At 45.5% G+C, this 15,055-nt stretch overlaps 1 protein-coding gene across 5 annotated transcripts in view; it reads right to left on the reverse strand.

The window, feature by feature from the left end:
- The window catches only part of lrch2 (leucine-rich repeats and calponin homology (CH) domain containing 2), a 199,244-nt gene extending 197,589 nt beyond the window's left edge, over positions 1-1,655 (reverse strand). For 4 of the 5 annotated variants that reach the window (XR_011593624.1, XM_070883131.1, XM_070883130.1 and 1 more), the window contains exon 1: positions 1,431-1,655. Coding sequence is in view for 3 of the 5 variants with exons in the window: in XM_070883131.1 (XP_070739232.1) it covers positions 1,431-1,635 (205 nt within the window). In the remaining 2 variants the exon portion in view is untranslated. The remainder of the gene's footprint in view (positions 1-1,430) is intronic. The other variant, XM_070883133.1, reaches the window with a different exon arrangement.
- Between the last annotated feature and the right edge of the window lie 13,400 nt (positions 1,656-15,055).

Genomic DNA, 15,055 nt, shown 5'->3' on the forward strand with positions numbered 1-15,055 from the left:
GATTGTCGTACCAGGCATCTTTCAAAATCTTACCATAATCAGTACCCACTTAATTTTAGGGATTAAACCTTTTTTGGCCCAACGCAGTCTTTCCTATCATATGGTGCTGTCTTGTGATTTGTTGCAAAACATGGCCAACACCAGCAAGCCCACATCCTATTGACATTCTATTGCAGGCTATGTAGATTCACCACAATGTACATTAACCTTATGTCACATGTTGTAAACATCCCAAAGGAATACATGCCACCAACCTAAAGATTGTTTACATACATTAAGAGACAATAGCTGCGACTAAGACTGAAAATAATACATAAAAAGAATGACCTAACTACCTGCTAGTCATACAATTACTTAAATTTGCTTCAATCACAGATGACCATTTCATTGAATGGTGGGTTGCACAATAAAACTCATCAGAATAACCCCACAGGAATTACATTTACAAATTAACAAGTACAGTTTTGTTTAAAAAGATGCAGACACAGCACCCAATTTCTGGGCTCAGATGAAAACCCAAACCTTGTAACTACTTTCAACCAAAGAAACCAGTTATTATTTATGTCACCTGTGGCATTTATGAATTGCAATTCACAACTTCACATCAGAGAGCATAAAAATTAGTTTTAAAGAAATATTTAAAAACATGATACAAACAAAATGTTACTGCCACCAGTAAACTGATAACCGCCAGAGAGAAATTGGACCTGAATTTGCAACGGTCACAAGTCAAGATTAATGTATTCAAGTGATCCCCCAATTTGATTAAACACAACGTATTAAATGCTTACTATTGCTGCACGAAATAAAGCTCCACCACGGGCTGCAATATGAAGGAAGTTAAAAGCTAGTGTGTGTGTTTAAGGAAGCAAAATGGATCCTGGAAACCAAACATACGTAGGGTTTTCAAAATGCAATCTATGAACAGAAAGAAAGCGGTGCTTAGAACTGTAACCCAGATTGAGGGGGGGGGGGGGGAAGAGAGAGAAGCAGAAAACCACGAAGGAGGAAAAAGAAAAAGCAGGGTTTATTTGCACTGGTCACCCGTCGATGATAAGTGTAGTGTAAAACCTAGCAAACACATATATAAAAAGACCCCCGCCCAGCTCGGCATCGCCCCTCTGATGGCCGAAAGCCCTTTGAAGGAGGTGGGTTTGCAGCGTCCTGCCCCAGAGGCCGCTCGGAGCCCGCTATTGTTCCCCAAACACACGGAGCCCGGGACACCCGCCACACGCACCGTTAGCTTTTATTTGAACGGGGGAAGGCGACAGGGCGTCGCTTCACTCGGCCGGCCAGCGCTGCGATTTTTTTTGTGTGCAGAAAGAAAGACGCCCTTTTCAGCAGAGGCTACAAACCCCTGCTCTCCCCCTTGTCCCCTAGTTAAAGAGCCGGCCCGGGAGGGAGGGAGGGAGAGCGGCCGGCCCACCCACCTGCCTGCACCGTATCTGTCAAATCCGAGTGAACGGCCGGGAACTCCTTCAGCTTGCGGCCGCTGAGGTTGAGGAGCCCCGAGTGGACGGCCTCCTCCAGGACCCTCTCCAGGCTGCGGTTGAGCTGTGCGGGCGGAGCGATGGTCCTCGAGTGCCAGGGTTGCGAGTGTTGCTGATGCTGCTGGCCGCCCAGACACGCCGCCATTTCTCCCCGACAACCGTCCGAGCCGCCGCCACTGCGCACGCGCGGCCCACCCGCGGGGCGGGGCCCCAACGGGGCACTGGTCACATGTACAGAACCACTGGTACAGGTGGGCACTGGTCACATGTACAGAACCACTGGCACAGGTGGGCACTGGTCACATGTACAGAACCATTGGCTCAGGTGGGCGCTGGTCACATGTACAGAACCACTGGCTCAGGTGGGCACTGGTCAAATGTACAGAGCCACTGGCACTGGCTTATGTGGGCACTGGTCACACATACAGAGCCACTGGCACAGGTGGGCACTGGTCACATGTACAGAACCACTGGCACTGGCTTAGGTGGGCACTGGTCACATGTGCAGAGCCACTGACACAGGTGGGCACTGGTCACATGTACAGAACCACTGGCACGTTGTTAATCACACAGTGCATGCTTATCAAGAGGTTTCAATATGCAAGAGAATAGTAAGATTACTACAGGTCATTCATATAAAATCTAGAGGCAAAACACTAGTTTAAATACCAGGAAGTACACAGAATATTTCAGCACAGGAATATGTCTGTAGCTTTTTTTCGTAGAGAATCATCGACCTCTAGAACAGACAATGTAAACATGCCGAGGGTACGGCATTGCTGAAGTCCATCAAAGTTGAACAAAGTTGATAGCTACAACTCTAAACATTATGTGCTGCTACAGTCCCTTGGATCCCCTTAATTGTCTTAGGGAATTCTCACAGAGTTTTTTCCAAATTAGCCATGTTTTTTCAGCCTTTTGAAGGAATTGCAAGCTTCGGACTGGGTTAATGTGTATGTCAGTGTACCATACCTGGAATGGATGGGCTTGATGGTCTTTTCTCTCCTTTCTTTTTGTACGTTCATGTAGTAAAGCTTATTATGTCTAAAGCTTTGGCTCTGGGTTGTAATACATCCATAGTTTAGTTTCATATATAGGTTTAGATGGACAATATAATGAGCACACATACCCTTCCTTTCAACTCCTGGCTAATGATTTTTTTTTAAAGTTTTGTACCAAATTCAGGGCCCAGACTGACCGTTTTAACCACTTGCCTGGATGAATGCATCTTCAACAACACTCAAGAAGTTCAACACCATCCAAGACAAAGCAGCCCGCTTGATTGGCACCTCATCCACCACCTTAAACATTAATCCCCTCCATCACCAGCCCACCATGCCTTAGTGTGTACTATCTACAAGATGCACTCAAGCAACTTGCCAAGGCTTCTTCGGCAGCACCTCCCAAACCCACAACCTCTATCAACTAGAAGGACAAGGGCAGCAGGCGCATGGGAACACCATTACCTCCAAGTTCCCCTCCAAGTTACACACAATCCTGACTTGGAAATATATTGCCATTCCTTCATCGTTACTAGGTCAAAATCCTGGATGTCTCTCTCTAACAACACTGAGGGAGTACCTTCACCACACAGATTGGAGCGGTTCAAGAAGCCGACTCACCACCACCCCAAGGGCAATTAGGGATGGGCAATAAATGCTGGCCTTGCCAGTTATGTCCACATCCCAGGAATGAAAGAAAAATACAACTCCCTTCCAAATCTGCACCTGAATATTAAGTACATTCAACTGTGTGATGAGATTAATGCAATTTCAAAACTAACAAGGCACCCTGATCTCAAGTTATAGATGGTAGGTGAGGGGTAGCTGTAATTATCGAAGAGTTACTGCAGTTTCCTAGAGATTGGTTGATTGTTTTTTTGGCGACATAGCTGTCTCTTTATTTTGATTCTCCTTGGAGATTAAGTGAGTGGGGATGGGGGATAGTTGATGGTGGATGTAAGCTGCACCATGTCGAGATAACATAGACTTAAAGGACCAGTTGGTCTTTTCCCGTCATTTTCATATGTTGAGTACTGAAATATGAAAAAGTATGAATAGCAAGCTGGAACTTGGGATTCGACTAGGCTCAGACCAAAACTGACAGAATGTTACAGCCCAGAAATATGCCTATGATTCTAGGTTAATATTTTAAGTAATTGAAAGTACTTTTATAAATTATACACTACCAACGGTGCCATTTATTTATTCTGCCAGTTCTTTGAAAATATATTCTGGAATTGGGTAGATGGAACAAGCCAAGTAATAATTACTGTGATTAGTTATTACTTTTTCCTATTCCCTGATAATGATCACATTCCTGGGCTGTGCAATTACCAACAAAATCCATCTAAATATTAAGCAGCAGTTTCAGTCTTGCAAATATTGATAATCCAATTAAGGATGCAGACACAGTCAAAATGGTGAAAGCAGAGCATGAAGGGTATATGGCCATCAGTTTACAGCACAAAATTACATTAGACTAGACAAGTTTTGGGGGGCTGGGGACAAATACAATAAAAAATATATTCAATTCAAATCATCGTTCCCTCAATCACAGGTTGAAAATCTCATTCCTGGCAATAAACAGAAGTTGAGAGCTGAAAGTGGACATGGTACTAAAATTTATAGAAATAGAGACAGAGGACAGGACAGCAAATTGCAATGTTTGTCTTTGACCTCTTGGGGCTGATGATCATTTTTTTTTTAACCAGCAATATTGGCCCCAAATCTATCAACTTTGGGCAGTCTCAACCTCCTACACCTCAAAGCATCAATTTCACTTAGAGGACACAGGGATGGTTCATGGAAAATGGAAGTTTCAGTGATCACTATAAATGTTGATATTTACAATACTTCCAGCATTTTGGACAAGCTAATTATATATATAGCAATTTCAACAATTTCAGACCTTAACCTCTATCCATATTTTGCTCTGATGTATTTTCTCTCTCTTTGTTTCCCATGCAGTTGATAATTATCCTGCCATTCACACCCTATCTAAACTAATCTTTTTCTAACTTCTGCTATTACCCAAATTGGCCCATCATCCTTTTTGTCTCTCTAATCTCTCCTGCCTTCTACCCTATCATAGACCTTCCCTTTTATTCTTTGCTCCCCTCCCCCTTTCAGTGCTCCTTAAGAATTTGTTCATTTCGAACATTCGCCAGTTCTGACGAAGGGTCATCAACCTGAAATGTTAACTCTGCTTCTCTCTCCACAGATGCTGCCTGACCTGCTGAGATTTCCAGCGTTTTCAATTTTTATTTCTGATTCCAGCATCCGCAGTATTTTGCTTTTGTAGATTATATATAAATAGCAGTATAGGTTTCAGCATTAGCAATTTTGCTCCAAAATGCTGAACAGGTTTTTCCTTTGTATAGTATTTATTCACCCATATAAAGATGTATCACAAGCCTTTACCAATTTAGGCATCAAATAAACTTAAATATGGATGGTAAAGCTTCAACTTTTGTGTGCATTTGAAGGAAAGAGGTTAACGCTTCATCAAACATCCTTACTTCTTACTTGGTTTACAGATTATTCCTGTTGTGTATCTGTAAAGCATGTACTCCCATGTTCCGCCACCAGGGAGCTCATACCCTGAAGTCCCAAGGGATCCCAATATCCCTTGGGTGCACTGTATATAAGCCGGCCCCTGAGGCCTGTTCCTCACTCTGGAGTGTCTTAATAAAGACTGAGGTCACTGTTACTTTCACCTCCCTGTGTGCAGTCTCATCTGTGTTAGGAACACAATAACTGGCGACGAGAATACGAATCCAACGCAAAGATGTAGCAAACTGTGCGCATCCTGGAGAAGTTCTAGGAGGGCGAGGACTGGGAAGCCTATATCAAACGGCTATACCAGTACTTTGTAGCCAACGAACTGGATGGAGAAGGAAGCGCTGCAAAAAGGAGAGCGGTCCTCCTCACAGCCTGTGGTGCACCGGCCTACAGCCTCATGAAGAATCTTCTGGCTCCGGTGAAACCCACAGATACGTCGTATGAGGAGCTGTGTACACTGGTTTGGGAGCATCTTAAGCTGAGGGAGAGCGTGCTGATGGCGAGGTATCGGTTCTACACGTGCCAGCGATCTGAAGGTCAGGAAGTGGCGAGCTACGTCGCCGAGCTAAGGCGACTTGCAGGACAATGTGAGTTTGATGGCTACCTGGAGCAAATGCTCAGAGACTTTTTTACTGGGCATTGGCCATGAGACCATCCTACGAAAACTTTTGACTGTAGAGACACTGACCCTCAGTAAGGCCATTGCGATAGCACAGGTGTTTATGTCCACCAGTGATAACACCAAGCAAATCTCTCAGCACACAAGTGCTTGCAATGTTCATAAATTAACTGGAACTATGTTTGCGAGCAGAAATGTACAGGGCAGAACCCACGAGTCTGCAACTGCCAGCAGGCCTCAGGTGACCCAGATGACTCAGAGTCCGCAACAAAGGATGAATGCAAAGCAATTCACACCTTGTTGGCGTTGTGGAGGATTCCATTCAGCCTATTCATGCCACTAAAAAGGGTATGTTTGCAAGAGCTGTGGAACAATGGGGCACCTCCAACAAGCTTGCAAACGACCTGCAAGCTCTGCAAAACCTGCTAACCACCACGTGGCAAAGGAAGATAGGTCCATGGTAGGCCAAAACAATTTTGAGCCTCATAGAGAGGAGGCAGATGCTGAAGAACACGGGGTGAACACATTTTCGACGAAATGTCCACCTATAATGCCAAACGTAAAATTGAATGGCTTACCCGTAGCCATGGAACTGGACACTGGCGCTAGTCAATCCATCATGAGTAAAAAGATGTTTGAGAGACTGTTTGTGGTGCAACAAGGCATTCAGACCAACCCTGAGCCCCATCCACACGAAACTGAGAACGTAAACTAAAGAGCTTATCACTGTCCTGGGCAGTGCCATGGTCAAGGTCACCTACGAGGGCACGGTGCATGAACTGCCACTCTGTATTGTCCCGGGTGATGGCCCCACATTGCTTGGAAGGAGCTGGCTCAGCAAAATCTGCTGGAATTGGGATGACATCCGAGCGCTATCACATGTCGATGAGGCCTCATGTACCCAGGTTCTGAACAAATTTCCTTCTCTTTTTGAGCCAGGCATTGGAAACATTTCTGGGGTGAAGGTGCGGATCCACTTGGTCCAAAAGGCACGGCTCATTCACCACAAGGCGCGAGTGGTACCTCACATGATGGGGCAGAGAGTGGAAATCGAGTTGGACAGGCTGCAACGCGAGGGCATCTCCCCAGTGGAATTCAGCGAGTCGGCCAGACCGATTGTTCCAGTACTCAAAAGTGATGGCACGGTCAGGATTTGCGGCGATTATAAAGTAACTATTAATCGTTTCTCGCTACAGGACCAATACCCGTTACATAAGACATATGACCTATTTGCGACGCTGGCAGGAGGCAAGACGTTCACCTAGCTCGACCCGACTTCGGCCTACATGACGCAGGAGCTGGAGGAGTCTTCGAAGGGCCTCACCTGCATCAACACGCACAAGGGACTGTTCATCTACAACAGATGCCCGTTTGGAATTCGGTCAGCTGCAGCGATCTTCCAGAGAAATATGGAGAGCCTACTCAAGTCGGTACCACACACGGTGGTCTTTCAGGACAACATATTGGTCACGGGTCGGGACAGCGCCGAGCACCTTCAAAACCTGGCGGAGGTCCTCCAGCGACTGGATCACGTAGGGCTGCGGCTAAAGAGATCGAAATGCGTCTTCATGGCAACAGAAGTGGAGTTTATGGGGAGAAAGATCGTGGGGGATGGCATTCGGCCCAAAGACGCCAAGACAGAGGCTATCAGGAATGCGCCCAGGCCATAGAACGCCACGGAGCTGCGGTCGTTCCTGAGATTCCTCAACTATTTTGGTAACTTCCTACCGGGGTTAAGCACCCTCTTAGAGCCCCTACATGTGTTATTGCGTAAAGGTGAGAACTGGGTATGGGGAAAAAAACAAGTAATTGCTTTTGAGAAAGCCAGAAACATTTTATGCTCCAACAAGCTGCTTGTATTGTATAACCCGTGTAAAAGACTTGTGCTAGCATGTGATGCATCGTCGTACGGAGTCAGGTGTGTATTACAACAATCTAATGTTACGGGGAAGTTGCAACCTGTCCCCTATACTTCCAGGAGCTTGTCTAAGGCCGAGAGGGCCTACAGCATGATTGAGAAAGAGGCATTAGCGTGTGTGTTCGGGGTAAAGAAAATGCATCAGTATCTGTTGGCCTCAAATTTGAGCTGGAAACCGATCACAAGCCCCTCACATCCCTGTTCGCTGAAAACAAGAGGAGAAATACTAATGCCTCAGCGTGCATACAAAGGTGAGCACTCACGCTATCAGCGTATAACTATACCATCTGCCACAGGCAGACCTGTGCAGATGCTCTCAGTCGGCTACCATTGTCCACCACAGGTGTGGAAATTGCGCAGCCTGCAAACTTGTTGATGGTGGCGCAGCCCGCAGACTTGTTGATAATCATGGAAGCGTTTGAACATGATAAATCACCTGTCCAGGCCCGCCAGATTAGGACTTGGACCAGCCAAGATCCTCTGCTGTCCCTAGTAAAAAAAATTATGTGTGGTGTCCCTGCACCGTACTACAAACTCACACGAGGCATGTACTGCAGACACAGTTATTATGTGACCTTAACCTTTATTCCCAGGACCAAGGAATGCTGACCATGGGTGGGACCTCCCCTTTTACAGCTGGAAACCCAGGTGAGGAGTGTCTCCCACAAGTTCACCCCCTGTGGTCAGGGTGTGCATTTCTAAGGTATAAGTACAGTGTACAGGAGTTGCATGAAGGTTACAGTTACATGAAGATTGCCGTTGCATGATGGTTACATACACGACACTGTGTACTGCATGGGAGCTGGACCAGCATCCCCTTTGAAATGCAAGAGCCAATCAAGCCGTTCCAGCGGCGAAAGGACAACCTGTCCATTCAGGCAGACTGCCTGTTGTGAGATAACCGCGTAGTGCTACCAAAAAAGGGCAGGGAGACGTTCATCTCGGATTTCCACAGCACACACCCAAGTATAGTAATGATGAAAGCGATAGCCAGATCCCACGTGTGGTGGCCCGGTATCGACTCTGCCTTAGAGTCCTGTGTACGGCAATGCAGCATGTGTGCTCAGTTGAGCAACGCGCCCAGAGAGGCACCACTAATTTGTGATCCTGGCCCTCCAGACCATGGTCAAGGATCCATGTCGACTATGCGGGCCCGTTTCTCGGTAAAATGTTCCTGGTGGTGGTGGATGCTTTTTCAAAATGGATTGAATGTGAAATAATGTCAGGAAGCATCGCCACCGCCACCATTGAAAGCCTGAGGGCCATGTTTGCCACCCACAGCCTGCCTGACATACTGGTCAGTGACAACGGGCTATGTTTCACCAGTGCCGAATTGAAAGAATTCATGACCCGCAATGGGATCAAACATGTCACCTCGGCCCCATTTAAACCAGCCTCCAATGGGCAAGCAGAGCGGGCAGGACAAACAATCAAACAGAGCCTCAAACGAGTCACAGAAGGCTCATTCCAAACCCGCCTGTCCCGAGTACTGCTCAGCTCCCGCACGAGACCCCACTCGCTCACAGGAGTGCCCCCGGCTGAGCTACTCATGAAAAGGACACTTAAAACCAGACTCTCGCTGGTTCACCACAATCTGCATGATCAGGTAGAGAGCAGGGGGCAGCAACAAAATGTAAATGATGGTCGCGCCACTGTGTCACGATAAATTGATCTGAATGACCCTGTGTATGTGCTAACTATGGACATGGTCCCAAGTGGATCGCAGGCACGGTGAAAGCTAAAGAAGGGAATAGGGCGTTTGTAGTCAAACTAGGCAATTGGCAAATTTGCAGAAAGCACCTGGACCAAACGAGGCTGCGGTTCACAGACTGCCCTGAACAACCCACAGCAGACACCACCTTTTTCGAGCCCACAACACACACCCAAAGGATCAACGACACCACGCTGGACCAGGAAATCGAACCCATCATGCCCAACAGCCCAGCAAGGCCAGGCTCACCTAGCAGCCCTGCAGGGCCAACAACACGCCAGCCCAGTGAGGGCACAGCCAACACACCAGAACAGACATTTGTACCGAGGCAGCCCACCAGGGAAAAAAGGCTCCCTACCGCCTCACCTTGTGAAAAGTTTTCACTTTGACTTTGTGGGGGGAGTGATGTTGTGTATCTGTAAAGCATGCATTCCCATATTCCGTCACCAGGGAACGCATCCACTGAAGTCCCAAGGAACCCCAGCATTATATAAGTATAATAGTATATATAAGAACCACAGTATATAAGCCGGCCCCTAAGGCCTGCTCCTCTGGAGTGTCTTATTAAAGACTGAGGTCACTGTTACTTTAACCTCCTTGTGTGCAGCCTCATCTATGTTAGGAACGCAATAGTTCCCATAGCTTTTTTCTTACAGCTCCTACAAAACTATTCCTCCAAAATGTTAAGAACCTATTTAAAAATAAAAACAATTATTTAAAGTAGGAAAGTGCTGATGTTGATTCAACATTTTGGTAATAAAAACAGGACTCTTGTTTGATTCTCTAAAACCATGTCTCTACCCAGATCTTCTTCTTCTTAGGCAGTCCCCCGGAGTTGAGGATGACTTGCTTCAACACTAAAATGAGTTTGAAGGTGAGTGATGAGACCAATGCGGGATCTACAGTCTCTGTCACAGGTGGGGCAGGTGGTGATTGGAGAGACGAGAGGGTAGGTGTTTGATTTGTCGTACACTCCTTCCGCTGTTTGTACTTGGTTTCCGCGTGCTCCCAGTGAAAAGGCTCGAAATGTTTGGTGCCTTCTCGTTTACTCCTCCTCCACTTTGAGCGGTCTTGTGCCAGTAATTCCCAAGAGTTGGTGGGGATGTTGCATTTTTTCAAGGAGGTTTTGAGGGTCCTTGAAGCATTTTCTCTGCCCTCCTGGGGCTCACCTGCCGTGATGTAGTTCGGAGTAGAGCGCTTGTTTCGGGAGTCTAGAATCGGGCATGCAAACAATGTGGCCCCACCCACCGAAGCTGGTCAAGTATGGTCAATGCCTCAATGCTGGGGATGTTGGTCTGAGAGAGAACGCTGACTTTGGTGCGCCTATCCTGCCAATGAATTTGCAGGATTTTGCAGAGGCAGCGTTCGTGTTATTTCTCCAATGCTTTGAGGTGCCTACTGTACATAGTCCATATCTCTGAAGCATATAGGAGGGCAGGTATCACTACTGCTCTATAGACCATGAGCTTGGTGCGGGGTTTGGGATCTTGGTCTTCGAACACTTTTTTCCTCAGGCAGCCGAAGGCTGCACTGGCACACTGAAGGCAGTGTTGGACTTTGTCATCGATGTCTGTCTTTGCTGATAGTAGGTTTCCAAGGTATGGAAAGTGGTCCACATTGTCCAAGATCTCATCATTGATCTTGTTAACCAGGGAGCAGTACTGTGTGGCGGGGCTGGTTGGTAGAGGACCTTTGTCTTACTGATGTTTAATGTGAGGTCCAGACTCTCGTATGCTTCAGTGAAGGTGTCAACAATGGCTCGGGGTTCAGATTCTGAGTGTGGACAAATGCAAGCGTCATCTGCATATTGTAATTCAATGACAGAGGTTGGAGCAACCTTGGATCTGCACTGGAGACATCGGAGGTTGAACAATTTCTCGCTTGTCCTTTAGGTTAACTCCACCCCAGTGGGGAGCTTGTTAAGGGTGAGATGAAGCATTGCAGCAAGGAAGATTGAGAAGAGCATTGGTGCGATGACACAGCCCTGCTTGAGACTGGTCTGCACTTGTATTGGGTCCGTGGTGGACCCGTTGGTAAGGATCACGGCTTGTATGTCATTGTGAAGCAGGTCCAGATAACAAACCAATGACTATTCCATTCATTGCAGGCAGGAGGGGGGAGTGGAGAAGAGAAGAGAACAGCCACAATGGACCAGTAAGACATTCTCAGGAGTAGCAGTATCACTTTTCAGTTTATTTGGCTTTGTCACTGTTGTTGTCGCTTTTCAGTGAAAATGTCACATGATACATGAAAATGAAAGGTAAACATTAGGAGGGAATCCTGAAGATAAGGATTAAAATTCATTCACAAGCCACATTTAAACTAGAAGTATGATTCAAATTCTACATACAAGATCTCAGATTCATTTAAAACATTTTTATTTGTAGGAAGTAAAGTAACTTAAAAAAAAACATTTATTGTATCGCCAATCTATACAAAACTGTTCATAATCTAAAGCGTATGACTCATGCACTTGACAATATGCAGGTCGTATTGGTTGTGTGCACTTGTCTAATATGCATCTCACAAAACGCTACGTGTTACCCATGTGCCATTCCATAATATTTATCATACTCTTCTCCTCTTCACACTCCCCCCACCCCACAAAGTTATTTGGCAGAAATGCAGATTCTGAAATCAACAAAGCATCAGTACTCAAATACTAAAAATAATTCTTCCAATAGTTCAATTTTTCATTGTCTTTATTGGTACAATGTAGATTTCCATTGTGTAAAAATAATGAAGTCCATGATAGCCTCATGATGAGATTAGAGGCAGAGTAAATAAAGGGTTATGTTTCACAGAAGACAACATTTATTTTACAAAACATTAGCTCTGCATCAATCTAAAACGAAGTGCTATGACCATACTTGCATTTAACTCACAGATCAAAAGGTTTTAATTATTAGAACATGCTATGACCGGAAGAATCTTTCAAAATTTAATATATCAATTGCCCATTCCTTTAAAATGAGAACATTCTGAATTGACAAGTTTCAGTTCCCATTACCTTAGAGAAGTACAGTCTCAACTTCACCCACAAACACAGAGTTTCACAGTTGGAGGCTTCAACGTTCTGTAGTTAGTGCAGCTCAAGTAGAAGAAACTAAACTTTGTTCTGCTTTGTAACCCAAAGCATTACTTTCTGGTTCCACTATTCTGCAAGATTACATACAACAGAACAATTTTCATTTATATAGCGCCTTTAACATTGTAAGATGTTCCAAAGTGCTACACAGGAGCATTATCAGACAAAATTTGACACTGAGCCACATAAGGAGATATTAGGACAGGTGACCAAAAACTTGGTCAGAAAGGTAAGTTCTAAGGAGCGACTTAAAGAAGGAAAGAGAGGTAGAGAGGCAGAGAGGTTTAGGGAGGGAATTCCAGAGCTCAGGGCCTACATAATACTACCCAATATTGGCCCAAATTTTGAGGTCAGTGGTGAATGAACGGAGTTTGTCGTTCACTACGCAGACAAATGCCCACAGAAGTTTTGTGGGTTTTTAAGCAGAGACATGCTCTCACCGGGTTCCTGATCCAGAAGGGTGCCCTCTACAGAGGATCTGTGGCAAGCAACAGCGAGACTCTTCAACCAATCAGATTAAAGAATACTCACCGAGACACGCAGGGGCTGAAATTGCTCACCGCCCAAAACGGGGCACACCCTCCATTTTTTAAAATTTTAATATTTGCTGATATTCGGCACTTTGAAGTTTTTTTGGGCTCAGGGCAAAAGTTGTGGTGGCTGCGGGGTGGAAGTGCCCTCACAGCGGGTCTGCCGCCCTGACCAGTCATCAGCGCCGTGCTGGCACGTCACAACATCTCTCCCCTTCAGCTAAAGGGAAGAGCAGCTGCAAACTCTGCAGCCACTTCAATGGCAAACACTGGGCTACCCGGGAGGGTTTCGGCCGGGCCAGTAGCCTGGCACCCAAGAGGCCTGTTCACGGCCCGGTCGAACCCGCAGCCATAATTGTCAGACCGACCTGGCAGTCGGCCAACAAAAAAAAAAATAACATGACGGTCACGGCAGTGCGCCCTCCCCTTTAAGGACGGCCAGGCCGCCATGCCACAGAGAGTGCACCAACAGAAAAAGCTGTCAGGGGTACCGACCAGCGGCGGGGCTGCTCCCGCGGGACAATATTAGGAAAGGGGCCATTTCCCAAGGGGCAATTTCACGAGCGGGACCCCGCCAGTCGGTAAGGGCTCGGCGCGTGCAGCCGCAATGGAAAAACGGGTGGAGCAGTCCCCAACACCACTCCAAAACTCATGAAAAGCAATTTCCAAAATGGCGGCCCCTCCGCGGAGAGTCGGCGACCATTCCGCGCTGCCCTGTGGCCGCTGCTTTCAGGCAGCCAGAGACCTTCTCGGGATGGTCAATTTCGGCTCTGTAGAGTCTAAACCAAGAAGTATAAACCAGGAATTATAAATTAGATTAAAATCATGTACAGAAAGCAAAATAAGGATTGGGAAAGAAAGGTGGAATTAAGAGAGGGAGAAACATAAAGAAAAAGTTTTAATTTTTTTTTCTAAATTTCCAACAATAATTACATTTTGAAGGAATGAGACTCCACACTTGTAAATGTAATTTTCAGGGCTAGAGAGGTTGTTGTGCAGTAATTATGATTCATTGCGTTGTTAAAAAAATCACTTACACCTGAATGCACCAACCCACCTTTTTCTTCCATGTTTTGTGGGTAACTAGTGGGTAAGTATCACAACTAGTGGGTAAGTATCACAACCTTACATTGATTTCAATGCTGAGTCTATCAGAGAGGTACTGTTATAGCACAGCCTGTAGAGGTAACTCAGACAGTAACGTCTGGACTTCTGCGATTAATTGCGCATGTGCATACTCAGCAAGTTGCTGTCCAATTTCCTGTATAATAATGGTGAGCGATGTTAGCCTCACTGTTAGTCTCAATGCAAAATCCAGGCCATTATCATTTATCAAGTTTTGGACATCTGCACTTTTGTTTCTTACTTGTCTTGAAAAATATGCATTTAAGGTAGCGGACACATATTCATGAATTCAAATATTTGCTGTGTTATGGCTCTTCAATCATCTCAGACTGTATCAATTATGAAACAAAGCTTAATGAGCATCAGGAAAGCAACTACTGTCATCCTTCTCTCCTTGATTACACATTTCCCCTGATGTTATTCAGCTCAAAAGGAGCAACACTGCTGGAATATACTTCAAAGACACTAGATCAAATTCAGGGCCTAGGAACATTCATGATGGAATGTGAGATTATCGAATAGAGATAAATTTCTGTATTTTAAAAACACAGTTCGACTCCACAAATAGAAAATTGTGATTTTTTTTCAATATTTGACACCAGATATGATGTCCTTTTAAAAGCTTGCATAACATGTTCTTCCCTGCCTATGTAGAAGACCTTGTTGTGAGCTGCATTTACAGTTCCTGGGAGTTAAGGCAGCAGGAAGCTTAAGGATTCAACAAAGGAATGCAGACAAAGAATCTGCAATCAATGAGTCTTACAGAGGGCTGGGAGACAGGAAAGATGAACACGTACATGAAAACTAATTTTTGTGGAATAATTAAGACCAAGCCAATGGGATGTAATATTACATTCATTCAGTTCCAAATACAAATAAATATGAGAGTGCTACAGAGTCTGGAGCTGGAGTCGAAAGACCAAAACTATTGGACTATTTCAAAGCTCTCGTGTCCAAGGTGGAAGGTGTTGTCGACAGTGCTATCAAGATGCAATTACTCACCAATAACTT

Source organism: Pristiophorus japonicus, chromosome 6 (genome assembly GCF_044704955.1).
Source record: "Pristiophorus japonicus isolate sPriJap1 chromosome 6, sPriJap1.hap1, whole genome shotgun sequence".
Taxonomy (NCBI): Eukaryota; Metazoa; Chordata; class Chondrichthyes; family Pristiophoridae; genus Pristiophorus; species Pristiophorus japonicus.